Genomic DNA, 20,986 nt, shown 5'->3' on the forward strand with positions numbered 1-20,986 from the left:
AGGTTATTTATGATTGACTATTATTTGTGTAAGGTATATAAAAAAAAAAGTCTTAAGTGAGCTTTTCACCACCATGCTTCCACTCGGAATTAATCTTGCTTCATAGGCTATTTAAAATAACACAGAATTTAACGGCCGAAAAGTTTAAGAAAAAAATCACAAAATGATTTGAGTGCACATCTGTGTTATGACAAGCCACGGCAGAAAATAACAGCTGAAGATACTGAATTGCAGAATCAAAAGTAGGTGTAATGAGACGAACAACAGAGCCAAGAAAAAGGTTTTGAGATTAACCCCGTATACTTGAAAACAAGTAAGCAAGTTGTAAGCACAACAGAGCAAATGAACTATCTTTCTAGACTGAGTCTAAAATAAGACTGAGTTAGTATGGAGGGAATGGTGGCTTTACCGTATAGATGGGTGGGAGGAAGAGGCGTGTCTTTTGAGCTGCACCTGGAAATGAGGTCAGGAGTGAGACTGGGTGGGAGGTCTTCTGAGCTGTAACCGGAAGTAAGATTAGGTAGGTTTTCCTTCTGTGGATCTGTAGAGGAAAGAGAAAAGGTTTTAGTATGCACTGCCAACCCTTGTACCAAGAATCTGTGATAAAATTTATTAATTACAGTTTACTTTTACTGTCATAAACATGCCTCAGAAACGCAGAAGGCATGTTTTCTTGAATCAAAACCTTTGCTACTTCAAAGTGGATATATTCTGAAGGGTGTAAGGCTTTTTTTCATTTTGGGACCCTGGGGTTACATTAGGTCCATTATAGAATACAAGAGGAGGCTGTTTTTTTTATTTATAAAATATGCTTCACTTTAGAATGCAATTTTATGTGACAGATTTATATATACTGTGATTATATAGAAATAGATTGTATTAAAAATATTGAACATACAATATCATTTAATGTTATATAATACTTTAAACCACATTGGCCCTGGTGTAAGCCTGTCGAACGCCACAGTTTGTCCTGGAAAGAATATATGAGCATTGAATAAGCCTTTGTATGAATGTTAATCCTAATCCTCTAAAGGATTCTGATCAATAAATATTAACCAGGTAGCAATGTTACATTATCCATGATAAGTAAGTTACCTTGGTTAGGTAAGTGCCCTAAATAGAACTGGCATACTCATGCTGGGAGATATAAAGGTGTATATTAAAAAGGTGACATAGAGATTGTGAAGGATTAATCTAGGAGGTTAAAGTTAAAGGTGAAATTAAAAAATGCCAAAGAAATGCCCTGTGTAATTTAGTGCTATGAGCTAACAATAGCCTTTTCTGAAAGTGTTTGATAAGATTAGTTTAAACAGAATAGCTAAGTGACACTATATATTTGTGAGAAACCCAATTGCAGGATTCTGCTTAAAAAATTATTAACGTTAATTCTTTCCCCAGAAAATTCTGATTTTACCTTGACCCTAATACTTTACAACAATGGTAGCTGCAAATACATTTACTTACTAGGCTGCAAAATTTTAAAACAAATATTTGTGATTTTCTAAAAAAGCTATCATCTAGATATTGCTCATTTGCTTTCACCTTAGTCTGTCTTTGAATTATGTGTTTGAACACCTCATGTTCACACACTAGGGTTTTTGTATTCTATATACTCTGTCATTTTTTTCTACTTAAGTGCTTTCTTAGTTTTCTTGGTTTGTCTCCGTTTATGTGGCTAGCAATTAAGCACTGTGAATCAAAAGAATGAGAAATTGCTCACGGAAGTATCAGACAGACATGAGTAAGTTTCATTTTTAAAAGTCACAATTGCGTATTTGCCTGTGTTTTGCATTTTTAGTTAGTTTCCACTATGTGCTCCTCAAAAGAAATGCACATCAGACAGGAAAATTAACTAAGTAATCACAACACAAACAATGTATTTGAGAGCTTTAGTCTGCTTTCAGTTAGACACTGGGAAAATGACATTATCATTCTTTCAGTCAGCTCTCATGGAGACTGTCTTTTTTGTTTAATTGACCCCCCACCCCACCCCTGAAAGATTGAAATTATTGATAAAGTAATACATGCAGACACAGCACATTCCTCTTTCTTACTCATGTTTTTGTTCCTTTCGGACTAGTGAACTAAAGGAGGTGTTACTAAGTAATTAAATGAAAAGAAATCAAATAATAGCAGTGGCCAGAGATTTAAAAATGATAGAAAATGAATGAAACATGTAATTAGTATGGTGCAATGAAAAAGACGACTAAGAGCCCTGAAGCAAACAAATTGAGTTGTGAATGGAATGGAAGAGAGGAGGAGATGATTAAAAATAGACTCGCATGTTTTCAGATATCCTTAGAAGACAATCTTGTATAGGCCTCCAAAACCAGAGAATGGTAATCTTCCTCACTTTCTTTGGCTGGATGAATTGTAAGGAAGATTTATTTATTATGTATCATATTTATAAAGCCAGAGCGTAGTCAGGCCAAAAGGGGAAAAAAAATTTTTTTTCCAGTAGTTATTGAATAATACCAACTCAGCATTGTCTTCTGTTGTTAATGGTTTGCAGATTAACTCTGTCTCTCTCTCTGTTTCTCTCACCTAGAAACTGTAGAGAATGCACACAGCACTCTCATGGGCAAGCGAGAACCAAGAAAATGTAAGCATAATGAGACCACAGAATCAAGGTTTGCTGTCAATAGCATAACTGTGTCCAAAAAACGCAACTGGTTGCAGCAAAGTTCTCATAAAAATCATACTACTGAGGAGAGCATAATTTCTGGTGCATCTGAAGGAGATTCTGTTCATGGAACTAGTCCTCCAAGTCCCTCTGAAAGGAAGAGAACTGCCCAGCATCACGCAGTTTTGCATGTGGTATGCACTCAGCCTTTGCGAGCCTTTTGTCCACAGAACTCAATGAAACAGACAGGGCATCCAAATCAACAAAATACTAACTCATCTCCTCTTGGACATCCAATTGTTGATCTCACAGAAGACAGTGATGCTGATGATGAAGGAGAAATATGGTACAACCCCATCCCGGAGGATGAGGAGTCAGAACCAAATACTGGGTGCAATGTCAGTGCAAAGGTAGGCCGCACCCAAGCACCTAATTCAAACAGTCTGAGGAAACCAGGCAATGGAGATTCTAGCAAAAAAGTGGATTTCTTCCTTCCTCTTGGGAGCCCAGCTTCCTCAGAGGTTTTGGCTGACTGTCTTAGTGTTGTTGGCAATGAGGCCAACCACGCAAATTCCGCACATTCCATTGATCGTCCGCAGTTACACAAGCAGATGTTTGGTGGCAAGGTGGGAGGTGGCCCTTCTGCGGAAGACGTTTTTGTTCCAGTGACCCGGTCAGCAAGTAAGTGCATGTGTAATATGTTTGCTTTTTTTAAATGTTTAATTAGTAGAAAAATAATAATTTGGTGAGAATGATATATGGTATTTCATCCTGAAAAATCTTGTTCATAATTCTTCTGTATCATGTTTCAAAAGTTTCCAAGCAACATTCTTCATATTTGACACTAAGCACTTGTCCCATGTGTTTTTTATGTGAAAATGTGCTGTTGACTTACTGTCTGGCATACTTACCACTAATAAGCAATTTAGAGCCGTACTGAACACATCAGTCACTGGTAGCAGCAATCAGTGGATCATAGCATATAAGAGAGAGAAAAGACACAATGAAGTATTTTCTCCAATGTAACAGTTATAATTCAAGTTTGATATTGTGTCTATAACAAAGAATATTATTTACATATATATATATATATATATATATATATATATATATATATATATATATAGTGTGTGTGTGTGTCTATAGAAGTGAAGGTCTGTGATACAGTTTGCATATTTGTAGATAGAAGTCCAGGGAAGAAAATGAGTTGCATATCTTAAAATAGTTTTTTATTCCTAAACTTGGAATAATCTACTTGATGTCATCTTCAGATGGAAATGATTAGACATAAAAAGAATCTAAGGCAATATATAGCAAATGGGAGTGGGGTTTAAGGGGGGTAAATTACTATGGTGGGGTTTGCAGGGTGTTGGTCATAAAGTTTTTATTATTTGGATGTTCTTATTTTAAAGCCTATATGTTATATAATTCATGTCCAAGTGTCTGCTAATGGTGTTTTGTTTGAAAGCCAGTTTTCTGGCTTTAGTATTAGCCTTGAATATACTTGCACTGTGTCACAGTTAAACATGTATTGAATTGGTATGTGCGTATATCAGAGACCGTGGGTCAGCATACATGTGTTGCAAGTATTTTACATAAACTGGCAAACACTCTGCAGATAGTCCTTTTTAATGTCAAAAGCAGCAAATCAGCAGAGACATGGAATGCAGTATGAGTATACAGTATACAGTGAAATGCATGCCCAGCTGTATAGGTGGGACAAACAACTAAAACACTTGCAACACATATACAGTATGTGTGTATATATATATGTATAATATATAAAACATATCTTTATATCCCCGCCCCCCCCATCCATTTTTCAAATGATCTTAAAGCTTATTCCAATACAAGGTCAACAGGAGACAGAGCCTGTCCTATATATGTTGCATATATTCTGGATGGGATGCAAGTCCATTACGTGCACATCCATTGGCTGTCTATAGCCCTTGTGTTTAAAAATAAATTGGTCTTAGACTAGTGAGTGCCTGGTTTGACAAATAGCTTAATGACTGGATGAATAATAGCTGCTAAGTGGGTTTGCCGTTTGTGACTGGCCTTAAATGGTACCAGACCCAAAAGAGAGAGGGAAGGTATCTTCTGACCTGACCAAATCCATTTATAATAATGTGCAGTTAGGTTATGCACTTTCACTTGTTAAAGGCCTAAAACAGGGGAGGGGGCATCTTTTTATATAGAAAACATCCCAAGTAGTTCCTTAAAAATGAAAAGTAATAGTCTATAGATTAAAGCTGTAGGATGCCCTCTTGATCCAAGTTTAAATATGTAGTTTCTTAAAATATGAATTTTAAAAATGTAAATGAAACTTTTTGGTTCTTAGTCATTTATATGTCTCAAATCACTTTTGTAAGAAAATATTAGCTGTCGATACAGGTTAATCTGATATGCAATATCTGAAACTTTCTGAGTGGCAATACAATGCCACAAGGAGAAAATTCAACTCCAGGGAATGATTTATAAAACTACTTGGAAATTGAGCTGAAAAGTATGCTTATGCAAAAAAGTGGATGTGAATAACAAATGTAGATTCAAAATAGATTTATTCTTTCAGAGGGGAACAGGAAGGTTTGTAGTTCCCCCAGTTCCCTGTGAATAACAGAGTGCCACAAGGCAAATACACACGATTGGCAATCCAGGGGTGTTTGACAATGCAGAGGAAATTGTTGGTTGAGTGGGGTGTACTGATGCAACAAGCACCATTAACCAATGCAACACAGTCGAAAAGCTTTGTGAAATGTCATAACACCTGTGTTCCAAGGTGTTGCACGGCACAATTAAAATTACAAGTGACTTGTGCGTTAATGGTATTTCACTGCTTACAATTAACAAAATCAGCTTCATTCTCTCTTCAGGTCCTTATGGCAATATGAGTTCAGCATATTGCTCCAGTTACATTAAGAAAACTGGACACTGCTGGAAATTCTTTTAATGTTGCCAAAAATGTTATGTTTTATGTATGTATGCCCACACCATACGAAAACTGAATGAAGTGATTCATGGCTCAGTTAATGACTTTCATCACAGCAGGCATGGAGTGAAGGTTGGCCAAGATATTCTTGACCTGCTGGCCAGTTCCCTGAGAAGTGACAATGTATAGCCAATATAAACCGATGAAAAACCAAAAAGGTTCTCCAGTGCAAATATGCGGCATTGACCCTCTTAACATGGAACAAAAATACAGTCCATACTTCATAATCATACCTTCTGAGGTAATATGTTTGTCACATCAACACACATTAACAGTTTGGTGATAATGAATTATACGCATGGGTCATGTTTTAGCTGGTTTGATTGCATTTCCCTATTTGATCAAGGGTGTGTCCTCAATGTGTCTTATTATGTACTGTATATGGAAATATTCCAAAATCCAAAATGGATCAACTTGTATCAGCCAAAAGAATGAGCACGGAAGTGGAAACTTGTATGGTCTGGATTTCAGCATGAAAGAACAGAGTTTTTATTATTTTGTTCAGTATGAGACCACAGTCAAATTTGAATGTCAGTGAAGTCATGAGGCCACATCTTGTTGCACGTTAGGTGGCAACACTGTAGATTTCAGCAAATCCTAGTGCTGAGCCATCAAAATCAGAAGTCTTGTGTTTATTTCTGATGTACTGTATATGCTCATGCATTCACTGACTGCTAGAAAAAAATAAAAAAATAAAACATTTTTAAGCTGTTCCCTGTACAGATGTTTCACATCCTTGCACGCCTTTGGCTACTGGCTACTGAACAAGTGGGGGCTTGCATCGCTGATGGTTACTGGTTAGACTAGAGCTGCTTTTACACCTCCAGTCTATTTTAAAACCTCACCACCAAAAAAGCCACCTTCATTTTTCTGTATTCGTTCAAGGAGAAGGTCAAACTGGCAACCTATATAACTTCAAAAGAAACTACTTTTAATTACCCTCAGGAAAAAAATCTAAATACTGTGTAAACTGTGTGCATAGCATGTGCATTCATGTTTAGATGTAGTTTTGTGCTTATACAGTATAAAATATGTGCAGTTTTGTAAATTTTATTTCTCCAAATGCAGCATATCCTTCTAAAAAATTCCATACTGTACAATATTTACCTGAAGCACTTGTTCTCACTGACTGAATGAATTTTTTTTTTTTTTTTTTTTTTTTTTTTTGTGCTTTACATATGACAGTAGCGATTTACACCTTCACTTGTGGAGGCTGTTTTTCTCTTGTATAGTGTCATAAGTCTCAATTAGCAAATCCATTGCATTGTACAATGTGTGATAGATAGTCCAGCTGTAGCAGAGGCAGCAGTCTTATAGAAGCAGATTTTTTATCCAGTATACCGTAACAGATGTAGCAAAGACAGCAGTCGTTTCCAAAGAGCTTAGTATTGTTACTATGCAAGGTGACTGTGTTGTCTGTTTTGTCTTCAAGTGGAGCAATTTAAAAATTAAGCAATGTAAAGCTTTAATGATAGAAACATGCAACAAACTTTCAATTAGTTACTTTAATAGGTACTGAGCTGTGAAGTAAGTACAAGGTTGTCAGTTTACTGCTCATCATTGTGTGAAGTTTAGTAAATGATTTAAGATCTACAGTGTTTAGGGAGTAGCTTTGGATAAAAGTGTTTAAATAAAGATTAATTTTTGATACTGGAATTCACATAGGGCAGGACACATTCAGTATACAGGTATTTGGGTGTGTAACATTTATAGGAATGATGCCTAGACCTCTGAAAGCTTAGCACTGGTCTTCCACACTTTTGAAGGTAGTCATGGTGTCCAAGCACACACTCTCACTTTCATCCCAAATTGTTGGTAATTTAAACCCTCTACTTGGTGTAGAAAAGTTGAATAAAAGCATGCTCCTTAAAATCTAAGCTTGCTCTCTACAAAGTCTTCTAGTGATAAAGAATGTCTCATTATGAACAGTCCCCCCAACCCTTCAGGAATTGACCAGTATTTACAAATTCTCTGGGTGAATTGCTTTAAGTATGCTGTAGTTTGTTCTAGACTCACCTAATACACTTTCACCTTTATTTTCAATTTGAATGTAGTATTGTGCTTGTGTGCAAATTTCCCCACCAGTCTAGTTCTCATTAAAAAAGTAACACTAACGTATGAGTTTACCATTAACTCGAACAGTGGTGTATAATTATTTCCCTCATTTGTACCCTGCCAACAGTAAACTACATACTGCCATCAAGAATATAAGGAGATTGTGTTTATAGAATCCAAAGAATACCCTACAGCAAAAACGTGACATTCTTTTCTTCTTCACCAATGCAGATGTTTGTTGGGCTACCCTTGTGTTCAAATTAGGTCTTTTGATGAGTGCTGCATGAATCATTTGAAATGCTTAGAATTTATTTTCTTCTTCAGGCATCATTTTTGATCTGCTTCTTGGAATCTAAAAACATATATGTAGTGCTGCATTTTTCCTGAGCTGTGATTTTTTGCCTTTTAAGTGTCATGCAGGCATTGCCATCACCAGTCTTATATATTCAATAGATTCTCAAGGTTATATCCAGTTCAGCAAGGCTCTACCTTCTACATGGAGAACGTGTCATTGTGTCTACTCAAACAATCAAGCTGCAGTCCATCCAGGCATGCTGTACAGTGGTAATTCTCTACAGTTCCATGCTACAAGTGTTAATTGCTGCCATCTGGAAGTGCTGTGCATAGTGACATCGTAGTATTCTGTATTTATGAAACCTATGTACTTTTTTTAGTTGCTTATTTGTTTCATTTACTCTGTAGAGAGAGTTTAGTAATAGTGCTGTTTATTTGGACATATTATGTAAAGATTTGGTGATAAAGTCTGTCCCAAACATTTCCCAGATTTTGCATGTAAAAACGTGTGATTTTTAGATAATGTTTTATATGGTATTTACCATTAAGGCATTCATAAAAATCCTCATTCAGGCACAAATATTCAAAGAAGTACACAATAAAAGAGGAACACAAAATCCATGACAGCCCAAAAAATATAGGAAAAGCCTATCACTTATCCAGAACTATATATACACCAACATACATCTACTGTGGTTGTTTTATACCCACATAACATTCACAATGCAATGAAGCTTGATTGCCATTATTTCCAAAGTAATATTGCTTAGCATATTGATATTATAGAGGTCTTGTGATGCTCTTTACTGTAACCTGTTTGTCCTTCCTACAGTTTCTTTTCACAAGAATGCTTACATGTCTTGTTGCCCACAATACTTTTTATCAGTGTGCAGTACAGAGAAAGCATATGCTTATTTCAGCATCTGTTTAGATTCAAATACAACACAATGTTCAGGGGACCTCTGGATGTTTTAGATGCTGCTGCATAAAGACTTCTGAACAATATGCTATCTTTGCAATTAATTATACACTTAAAACAGTTGTGCCCAAATTACTGTCTGGAAATTTGCACAATAAATCATGATGTTCTCCAGTGTCGGATAACACCATTCATAGCAATTCGGATATCTAGTCTCTATATATGTCTGGAAACACTACTTGTTACTTTTTTTTGCACATGGGTCATTGGTTACTTCTATTGGAAGTGCTTATAGACAACATAGATTTTTATTATTTGTCTTGATTTCTCTCCAGGCACCTCACTGGAAACAGGAAACGTTTGCATAGTTTGGGTGAATACAGGAAATTATAGCTTTGAAACTTTAGCTGCATGCCAGCATTCCTCTCCTGGATTAATGTAAATGTAATTTGTTCTGGAAATTTAACTTGTTGGGAAGGAGAAGAAGATGAATAAGAACAAGTTTTAGATTTGTTTCTGCTAATGTTAAATATTCTGGAAAAAGCAAAACAAAAAATGGCTGACATAGTGAATTATCCAGGATGCAAAGAACACAGCAAAATGCACTCCTGCATTGCATTTGCTTACTTAGCCTGCTCATTTATCCTAAGCAATATAGAAACCACAAGTAAATTAATGTACTAGTGTTATCAATGAATTAGATTTAAACAGGGTTTCATAAAAGAGGTGGGATTTGAATTGGCTACTGTTAACCTAAACCCAGAATGCATAGTTTTACTTGGAGATTGTTTCTATTGTTTCAGATATACATTGAATCTCTCTTTGTCATAGTTTAAATATGTGTATGCGGCAATCAAGGCCATGTGTTGAGCGTAATGTCAGTGAAACACTCTCACGGATAACAGAGTATAAAGACATGCAGAAAGCATTTCCAATATTTTACTCAAAGGTATTTGCAAAATAATAATGTAATGCTTGGGAATGCCTTAGTGCTTCATTTTATAACATACTGTTAATTCTTTTAATCTGTGTTTCTTTTTTCTTTACTATTTATTTTTTGTCATTTTATTTTCTTCCTGCTTATTTTTGGTTAGCTTTTATGGGTTCATACAAATGAATAATGCAGCAGTTGGTCACTTCTGCTAAAATGGTTAGATGTCATGCCTGTCTATATCCAATTTATGTCTCGATGTGTCAGATGTCCATACTTCCATCCATTGATTTGAAATCTTCTTAATTTAATATAGAGTTGCAGTGTGGCTAGAGTTTATCTCAGCAGAAGGGACCAACCATGAATAAGGCACGCACATTTTTGGCTTACGCCTGGCCAATTAGTTGTCCCAACTATTAACACAGACATCATTAGAATGGAAGAAGAAAACTAGACTGAGCAAAACACACAAAGACACAGTGATAAACATGCAAACTCCACTCAAAATGCGACAGATTTTTACCTTGGGTCTATTTTAGAAAGGTTCATCAAAATTGACCTGTCTATCCTTCCAATGAATGTCGAAGGTGCAAGGTACAGTATGTTGATATCATATGTTCATTCCCATCTATAGTGTATACACTTTTTTTGAGCTTCTACCCACAATGACTCTTCTAACCTGAAAATGTAGCCTTAGATTTAATTTGTGTAGTGAACCTACAGAAACAGTGTTTGGGATTGTTTCAGTGATGCCCAAGTGAATGTAGCAAGCACTGGCTAACCAAACTGTGGTCAGTGAAAGAATACAAAGTGGATGACTGAACGGTTTATTTATAGTACAGGTATTAGCTTCATCATAATTTCCCAGCTCACTGAATTTTCTAAACTGTCTTGCCTTTTTGAAAGCTTTAAGAGATTTAATTATGTTATAGTGAGTTTTCTTTTTTTAAAGATCAGAGCACATCACAGAGTAAACAAACAAACATATTTACCTTTTTTTTGATCCTGCTGTTTCCCAGTTTTAGAGAAATGGGGTCTATGCCAATATCATTATATACAATACAGGGCTTTATGCCACTCAATTGCCAGGTGCACTGTAGGTCTATCTACCATCATCTATTAATAAGTGTGCTGAAAGAACCAGAGTCTTAAGTGGAAATCCTTGTAAACATGGGAAGAACATGTAAATTAAATTTGCACAGCAGGAGCTGAACTAGGGTCCATATACTGTGAGACAGCAGTGCCACCCATTATAACTTAACATCTTCAGTGGAGAAAGATTTTGGGAGAAAACCAACATTTCAAAGAGAAATCACACAAGGATGAGAGAAAGAGGAATCTCTATACAAAAATGAAAGTGAAGGAGCCAATGCCCAAACAATTCCTATTTTTTCTTACCTTTGATAAAAACTTTAGCATATTGTTTTATTTCTTCATGTAAAAACTGACAGTTTTAAAATAATACCAGCAATCTGCATTTGAGTTAAAAAAAGAAGAAAAGTTGGGATATGATAGTATACCTTTGTCTTTGGAAGCACTGAGTCTACTGGACTAGCAAATAAATCTGGGGAGCTTCCATCTATATTCACTCAATCTCAAGAAAACAAAAAAAAACAATGCTGAAACACAGCACATGGAATGCAACAAAACAGCCTACTAACAGGATTGTGTAGTGATTTGCAGTACAAGGGGAGTCTTTGTGTTTTATCAGACGCCACATTTCTAAGAAATTTCTTGCCAGAAGGGCACAGCAGGCATTCTGAACATAGTGCTGCCCTCTTTATGAAATGAGAGCAGATTTTTGTTTGCATTTGATAGTACAAGTGAAGAAATACATGATTAATAACATGCAAAGAAAATCCATCTATGGATGTACTGTATGGAAGAGCACATTATATTTAAAAAATGGATTAAAGGTAGCTCTTTAGATATTTAGATATTGTGTTTTTTTGACTACAAAATAAAGTTAACTGATGAATATTAAATAAGTGTCATGTCTATTGTGTATATTTGCAAATATACAGTTCACACATGAAAAAATCAATTTATCACATACAAATTATATATACAGTACAATATGTAGTGAAATGCTTAGTTGATAAACTTTTAAGAACTTTTAAGAAGACTATAAAGGAACAATAAAAATGATACTATAAATTAAGTAATGAATAATAAATAACAAAATAACTTAACTAAATAACTTAATGTACTAGTGTAAACATTAGGATATCATGTAGTTCTAGATACTTTCACTCATTTGAATTGCAGATCATATGCGGTGACTGCATATTTATATACAGTACATTATGTGGTGACTACATATTTATATACATTATGTACTTGCCCAACCTCCCTCTTAAGAGCGGAGTGGTGGCTCTGAGGGTCTGAAGGTTGGTGGAATGCCAGAAGTGACTCTGCTCTATTGGGCCCTTGAGCAAGGCCTTTAACCTGCAATTGCTTTGTCCTGGGTATGACGTTAACCTGCATCCAGCCCTGCAAGCAGGACCTCCAACTTGCAGAGAAGACTTGGGAGTTTGTGGCAGGACTGGCACTCCAGCCACTGTAAAAAAAACATCACCCTTTGCACTTGGGTTGCAACCCGGATGATTTGTCATGTGGTGGGTGCGGCATGCTCCTAACCAACCTCTCTCTCTGTATGTGATCTTAGTTTCATTTGTCCAAAGAAAACTGTTCCAGAATTGAACAGGCTTTAAAAAAAATGTTTTCAGGCAAAGTCTAATCCAGGCATGTGCAACCTTGACAGGACTATGGGCCGGATTAGAAAGTAGAAAGATTACGCGGGCCGGAGTACTTCAGGATATATATATATTTCTGAAAATCGAAAATGCAAGAAGGCCAAAAAAAAAAAACAACAAATATTTATTAATATATTATTTAATAAAAACTCTTTATTAATGCGACGATTGAGATTACATGGTGGACACAAGCTTATCAATATTAAGAGATATTGTGGACGTGGAAACTCGCAACGTGTTTTCTAGGTGCTCATCAGTAATTCGCATCCTGCTTTTGAATTTTACGAAGTTCATCCTTGAAAAACAGTTGCTCGCATTTATAGGTGCTGCCAAATAGAGTCATTCTTTTCTGAGCAAAAGCTGTCAGCTTTGGAAACTTGTCACGTGGGAAATAGTTTTTATAAAAGTCAATTCATTCAATATCATTGAATTTTGATTTCAGGACAAGGTTCTCTTGTAGTTCAATTAATTCCATTTGCAATGAAAGTGGAGCTAGTTCGACATCAACATCAAATGGACAAGAGAAAATTTGCAGGTTTGCTTCTTGATTTTTAAAATCACGGAACCTAGTGTTGAATTCTCCACTCAATGAATTTAATTCATTCACAAACGATTCACAATCAAAATCTTTGTGGTTCGCAAGTGTGGGAAAATGATAAGTACAGTATTGCCTTCCTTTAATTGGCTTTCCCAGAGTCAAAGCTCATTTTGAAATGATTTTGTGTGTCCATAAAGCTCATGAATCATTTGTCCCTGAGTTTGTAATTTAGCATTAAGTTCATTTAGCTGTGTTGTTAGGTCGACAAGAAATGCAAGATCACACAGCCAGGGTTTATTTTCTAGCTCAGGAATAGGTTTTCCTTTCATGTCCATGAAAAGAGATACCTCATTTCTCAAATCATAAAAACGTTTCAACATTTTTCCCTTGCTAAGCCAACGCACTTCACAATAAAATGTGAGATCTTCATGGTCAGAAAGAACGTCAGCCAGAAATTCTCGAAATTGGTGGTGATTTAGCACCCTGGATTTAATGAAGTTTATACATGCAGTTATTGTGCCCATCACATGTGCAAATTTAACTGATTTTGCACATAAGTTTTGCTGGTGAATAATGCAATGCAATACCGACAAATCTTCGGTATTGATTTTGTTACTTAATAATTCGTTTTTTATTTGGGCAACAACTCCGATGTTTGGTCCAATCATCGATGGAGCTCCATCGGTGGATATTCCGCATAACTTTTCTCACTTTAAATCAAATACAGTAATCCCTCACTTATCGCGGGAGATAGGTTCCAAGGCCGACCGCGATAACTGAATTTCCGCGAAGTAGGGACACCATATTTATTTAATGATTTAACATTTATTTGGACGTTTTTAAACCCTCCCTGTATTGTTTACAACCCACCCTTTACTCTATTAATAACAGGGACAACTGCTAAGCAATATGAAATCGGTAGATAAGTTTACACTTACTGTATAGCGAAGTACACGTAGCTATATATGACGTGATGAATATGCTGCGCAGTAAAAATGATGACGATGAAAGTGATGATCCCCTGAATGCAGTATAAAGAGCACGTTAATATTGAATGAGTGAGATGAGATGAGACTTCCTGGTTAATGCAGCACTGCGTCGCTGAGCCAATCAGCAGCACACAGGAACTTAACTGCGTGCTCTGATTGGGTAGCTTCTCAGCCATCCGCCAATAGCATCTCTTGTATGAAATCAACCGGGCAAACCAACTGAGGAAGCAACTATCAGAAGTAAAAAGACTAATTGTCCGCAGAAACCCGCAAAGAAGCGAAAAATCTGCGTTATATATTTAGATATGCTTACATATAAAATCCGCGAAGTCGTGAATCCACGAAAAGTGAACCGCGAAGTGGCGAGGGATTACTGTACAGTAAAAACAGTTTTTACTTCCTGGAAAATGTCTTCACCCCTTGTTGTATTGTTCATTGGTTGGAGAGCAAGCAACTTTTCCGTACAATTGAAGCTAGCATCAACTCCGCGAATAAATATAGCCAATTGAGCGGTATCGTTGGAGTCTGTACTCTCATCAAGAGCAATGGAAAATGCTTCAAATTTTGATGCAATATTTTTAATGCTTAATTTTATGTCACTGGCCATTTCGTCGATTCGTGGGGTTATTGTCCAACGAGAAAAACTTATCTTTTCCATTTCATGGCTTTTCTCTGGACACAGAACTTTCGTGACTGCAGTAAGGCATTCCTTGACAAACTCGCTTTCAGAATATGGTTTTGAGTGCTTCGCAATTTTTTCGCTAACAATAAAACTTGCACGAACAATAATGTCAGCTACATCAGTATGTTTGCGGAATAACATCTGTTGTGCCGATACACATTTTTTCAAATTTTGTATCTTATCTGTTCTTAGTTAACCTTTGTAACTGTTGTAATTAGCTGGTTTTGTATTGTAGTGTCTTAAAATTGTATTCCTTTAAAACTGAAATAGTTTCCTAGCATATCAAACAAAGAGGTTTTTCTTTCTGCATTATAAAAAAAATAATCGTCAGTCCGTTTCTCTTGAAATGTACGACTCTCAGCGTCCACTTTTCTCTTCTTTGTTGAAGCCATCGTAATTAGGGTTTGATCAAAAATTCACAAGTATTTGAAAGTATTGAAATGTAGGCCAATATAGCGTGAAACTCTAAACAACATGCAGATAGGTACAGCACTAGCAAAAACCATGAAAAGACTGCGCTATGCTACGCACGACAGCAGAGCAGAGAGATGCAGCAGAGTCAACGACTACGTGACTACGAGCTCTTACACACTTTAAACGTGCGACAGTTCCGGACGTGCCGTAAAAGTGGGGGAAGCACAATATAAAGTACTTCAGAAAGCACTGGCTGCATCATACTATCAAAAATAATCCAACAATACCACAAGAACAAACAGGCATCACCAAGAGGGCCAACGGGCCAGATTCAATGATATTTGGAAAAGTCGTCGCGGGCCGTATAAAATCAGTATGCGGGCCGGATTCGGCCCGTGGGCCGTAGGTTGCACATGCCTGGTCTAATCTGTCCTTCCTATGCTTGATGTTTGCCAGTGGTTTGCACCTTGTGGTAAACCGTCTGTCTTTACTTTCATGAAGTCTTCTCTTGATTGTAGACTTTGGGAATGATAGGTCCTACCTTCCGGACAGTGTTCATGGTTTGGCTAAATGTTGTGAAGGGGTTCATCTTTACCAAGGACAGAATTCTGTGATCATCCAGCACAGTTGTCTTCTGTGGTTTATATGTATATTCCTTCTTTTTAAGAATATACCAGATGGTTGATTTGACCACTCCTTGTGTTTCTGCTATCTCGCTAAAGGGTTTGTTTTGTTTTCTCAGCCTAATAATGGACTGTTTTTACTTGCATGGACAGGTCCATTTTGAGAGTTCACAGTGACAGGTTCCAAATGCAAATTCCATACTTGTAATAAATTTCAGACCTTTTAGCTGCTTAGTTGTTAATGAAATAATGAGGGAACTGCTCCCATTTGGCCATGGAACAGCTTGCCAGTTAAATGTCCATATACTTTTGAGCCCCTGGAAATGGGGGGTCTATGCCAAAAAATGGCTGTAATTCCCTTAATGGCTCATACAATATTTTTTGTAAACCCCTTAAATTGAAGGTGAAAGTCAACACTGCAATCCCAAAATGATTACTTTATTTCAAATCCATTGTGGCAGCATACAGAGCCAAAATTATGAAAATTGTGTCACTATCCAAATACTTATGTAGTACCTGTCTGCATGTTTACAAGCAGATCTCATAGTTAATAGAACAAAGTACCACTGTACAGTTACAGACATGACAAATAACATCATTCTGTGTCAGGATTTTTATAATGTCCTAAACATACTGTGTTAACATTACAATTTTCTGATACAAATCACAATGATTTTTTTCCACTGCTTTTTGAAATCCCATTTTGTTTGAGATTTTTTCTGATTACATAGTTAACATTTGCCATTGAAACATGTTGGAACTGTTGTATGGCTGCAAAAGTTAAATGAGCTGCATTTCCAGGGGCATGATACAATATGGACAAATGGTTACGTGAATATAACCTGACATTGGAAATGAAAGGCAAGCTTAAGTTCTGTAGTATAGGGAACATAGTTTGGTTTGGTCATATATAGTATTTAAATGTATCCTTGAATACTGGTAGAGATTTTTACTATTCTTAACCAAATCTTATTTTCCAGTTATTTTTTACAATAAAATGTTTCATCCTTCCTTATGGCTATACACTTTCAAAATGACTTTATAAAACAGTTTGACACTTGCTTTTGATGTGCTATGAACACCTCTGTTCACACAAGACAGAGAAATTCTCTTAGGGCATTTGGAGAAATGGATTACATTTGGAGAAACAAAGCCATGCAGTCAGATGAAGTTGCTAATACTGCAAAAAATATGTGTAAATAACTAAAATTGTTGCTATTCTTTTAAGGTACCGCTTCCATACCACATTAAGATTTGGATTAAGTGTAGTAACAACGAGTTGAGTGTTTTATTCAGATGACCTTCATTGGCTTATGGCAGACTGAAGGCTAGTGGAATGCTGTGGCTGCAGTTGCTGTTTTGATGTTTTGCCTGTATTTGTGTTCGTCCTTTAAAAGAGACATATATCACTTTCAAAGCTATCATATGAAAGGCTGACTCTAAAAGCTGTGTTAACTTGTCAATTTGAGAAGATCAGTTTCAGTTAAGCAATTAGATTAGTGCAAATGTGGCCTGAATTTCCTTTTCTTCTGTAACATTTTACTTTTTTATAGACGTCATGGGAAATCTATAGCGTGATAACCAGTACTTCATTGCTTTTTTTGAGTTTAAGCCCGAGGTGAATATCATAACAGTAGCCTCTCGCTCTTTTAAAATGTTTAAATAGAGCCACATGCAATGTTCTTTGTGCTGGGAACTGATTGTTTTGTGTAAAAATAATAAAAAAGCAAACAAAAGAAAAAATCCTCTGAAGCTATCTTGCTTTTTAGCATGCACAGGTATGCCTTTTATTTGATGAGCATTAACGCTCAGCTACTTCCTGGAAAACACCCTAATAGGTAAAGAAAGAGACTTCTTATAGACAGTCTTTTTGGCGCCTCCCTACTTGCGAAGAAGGCACTGTCTAGCTGTTCACAAACATTGGCTGATCAACATTAATTTTTGGTTAAATGGAAGGACATTACTTATATAGAGGTGGTACAGTAGTTAGTACTGCCGCCACTTGTTTTTAGAATATTGTGTTGAATTCCTTCCCTGCTAAATTTCTCCATGGATCGCTCAATTTCTTACAATGACTTGTGCAATTTTTTTAGGAGGTATCATTCTTAGGTTAGCTAGTGAGTCTAAATTGCTTTAGTGTGAGTGAGTGTGAGTATGAACAGTACATATTTGGACTGTCATCCTGTTCTTGGTTGTTTCCTGTACCCAACTTTACCAGATAGACTCCAGTTTCCTGCATCTGTGAACTGAATGAAACTGATTTATCAATGGATGCATTTTTTATTTGAAGTTCCAAAGAGATTAACACATGCAGGTTCAAAGGTTGGTGAGACTGTGTTTCAGCATAGTGAGAAACTTCAGTATAGATTTAGTGTGTATCCATATTTTCTTGAACCTGCTGGGCTGGACTGAAAATATTGACTGAGCTAAAGTGTATGTGCAGGAAATGTTATTAATATCCTGAACCAATCCAGCATCTAGTACTAAGTAGCATCTGAGCAAATCTCTTGATAGATTTGTAGAACCTTTTTGGTTAAACCTATAATTGTGGCTTTTCCCAGTATCTGATTCTAACTGAGAAGTCAGTCTGTTTAATTATGAGAGCTGTAACATTTGTCTTTATATTTTCAGCTACAGTCCCTCCAGATGGTACTGAAGCATCCAGTGTGGGATTTTCACCCCCTTCAAGTCCCAGTCCCATTAAAAAGGGAACCTCAATTAACTGGTCATTTCCGGACAAGATCAAGTCTCCAAGAACTGTTCGAAAGTTGTCCATGAAGATGAAAAAGCTTCCAGAGCTTAGCAGGAAGTTGAGTGTAAAGGGTGTTTCCAGTAACACCAGCCATTCAGAATCCCAGGCCACCTCTCCTAAAAGCAATGGAACCAGCAGTGGGATGGAGTCAGGACAGAGTTCTTCCTTGACTCCCGGATGTAGCACAGCTGCTGCTGCCAGTAGAAATGTCATCTCTCGCTACCATCTGGACAGCAGTGTCAACACCCAACACAGTTACAAGAAGAACAGCTCTGGGGGCTCAAAATCAGCCAGTAAGGGTGGCTACTTGAGTGATGGTGATTCCCCAGAACTTGTGACCAAATCAGGCAAGCATCATGGTGAAAATAAAAACAGTAAGGGTAAGGAGCCTGCTATTAACAATTCTAAAGGGCATGGCACAGACATTGATGTTGATGCCTTCCGCCACTACAGTTTTGCTGACCAACCCAAGAGCTCCCAGTACATATCAGGGCTTATGAGTGTACATTTCTATGGAGCAGAAGATCTGAAGCCCCCTAGGATTGATTCGCGAGATGTTTATTGTGCTATTCAAGTGGACTCTGTTAACAAGGCCCGCACTGCTTTGCTGACTTGCAGGACCACATTTCTTGACATGGATCACACATTTAATATTGAACTTGAAAATGCGCAGCACTTGAAGTTAGTTGTTTTTAGTTGGGAGCCAACACCTCGAAGGAACAAGGTGTGCTGCCACGGGACAGTTGTTCTTCCTTCCCTCTTCCGAGTCACTAAAACCCACCAGCTAGCAGTAAAGCTAGAGCCAAGGGGAATCATTTATGTGAAACTAAATCTGATGGAGCAGTGGGAGAATTCTCTCGACAGTCCTGATTCAGACCGGGAACCTATAGTCTTTGGAGTGGAGGCTTGGAAGGTAGTGGAGAAAGAGAATTCTGGACTTATGGTGCCCTTACTAATTGACAAGTGCATCAGGGAAATAGAAAAACGTGGCTGCCAGGTAGGATGTATAGTATCTTATTTAGTCTCACTGATGTGTTTTGCTCTTAATAATGTCTGAGTTTCTAGTTGGTATAAAGTTTTGTAAATATACATTACTAAAGGTATAATAGCCTTAGTTAAATATTAATTTTTTGAAGATGTTCTTGAACAACTTATTTGAAACTTACTTGCAGAGATTCAAAATAAGCATTCATCTCTAGTCCTAATGGGTAGCACCCCTGCAACCTTAAGACTGCTGGGTAATGCATTCCTTCCCAAGGACTTGAAAAAATCTTTAATTATTTCTTTCCATAGCCAGTTTGACTTCTGTTGTCTGTTAAAGAACAGCTACTAGAGCTTTGGCCCTTCATGCCTTATTAAGCCAGATCATCAGCATGTTCTGAGAAGGCAGAGGGTTTTTCAGTGACTGGCTTTGTATAGCAAATAGATGAAATTTAAAAAGCCTCTCCATGCCCACGGGCCTAACATACATTCTTTTGTTTTTCTTTTGTATTTTTGTGTTAAACAGCTTGCCTTTGTTCTGTTATGATTGACACTTAAGCACTTGGAGTTTTTCTTGGCATAGGTTTTGAAATGTTTGGGGCATTTTTTTTTTTTTTTTTTTTTTTACCTTACTTTTGCTATTTGCTTATTCATAAAACCGTGTTTTCTCTTCTGCTATCCTGAAGACCTACTTTTTAGTCAGCTGTGGCTTTTTATTCCTGTGTAGCAACTTGAATTATATTAGAGGTGAGAATTTTCGTGAAAGAAAGCCCTGTTTTTTCTAGTCGAGTAAAATCTTGCATACTCATACCTCTCTCCACAATATACCAGTTTATTACTATGAGGAACAGCAGAAGCTAATGACTTCAGGAACACTAGCTGCAGCACTTGTTATTGTGTTGCTCCGGTGCACAATGCTTTATTGCCTAAAGTTTCTGTTCTCACTTTTCTCTAATGAGAATGTCTGACCCATTTGGTGCTGAACTTTTGACCTCCCCTTGCAGCTGTGACCTTTGTTGATCCAGCTAGTAAAATGTGGGACAGATAAAGATTTTGTGTCTCTGTGCCTTTCCAGCGTAGTAATTTAACTGCAATTTGGCTCTTGCATGTCCTAGGAGAGAGTTACAGTTCAAAGTTTTGCACCAAACTTCTAATGAGGAGCTAGGAAATAGGGGTTTCTTATCACATTTTTGTAGAACACATTTCATAGGGTGTCTCCTGATTTACATTCTGCTGCAGCATCCTCCAAAGTGTATTTTTCTGGCACAACATGCACAATGTAGCTTTAGTTGACATAGGTCAAAGTTTACATTTGTAAAGACTTGGAATAAGCTAAAACATTACTTTTTAACCATAACTGCCTTAGTATTTTTCCCCAACTCCATATACTAAAACTGAACAGCAATAACACCCTGTGAAACATATACAGTTGTCCCT

General features: G+C 36.8%; 1 protein-coding gene across 1 annotated transcript in view; it reads left to right on the forward strand.

The window, feature by feature from the left end:
- Window positions 1-20,986, forward strand: part of syde2 (synapse defective 1, Rho GTPase, homolog 2 (C. elegans)) — a 99,143-nt gene that overhangs the window by 24,387 nt on the left and 53,770 nt on the right. The window contains exons 2-3 of the mRNA XM_028811526.2: window positions 2,552-3,307; window positions 18,448-19,565. Of these exons, the coding sequence (XP_028667359.1) occupies window positions 2,552-3,307; window positions 18,448-19,565 (1,874 nt within the window). The remainder of the gene's footprint in view (window positions 1-2,551; window positions 3,308-18,447; window positions 19,566-20,986) is intronic.

Source organism: Erpetoichthys calabaricus, chromosome 10, assembly GCF_900747795.2.
Source record: "Erpetoichthys calabaricus chromosome 10, fErpCal1.3, whole genome shotgun sequence".
Lineage (NCBI taxonomy): Eukaryota > Metazoa > Chordata > Cladistia > Polypteriformes > Polypteridae > Erpetoichthys > Erpetoichthys calabaricus.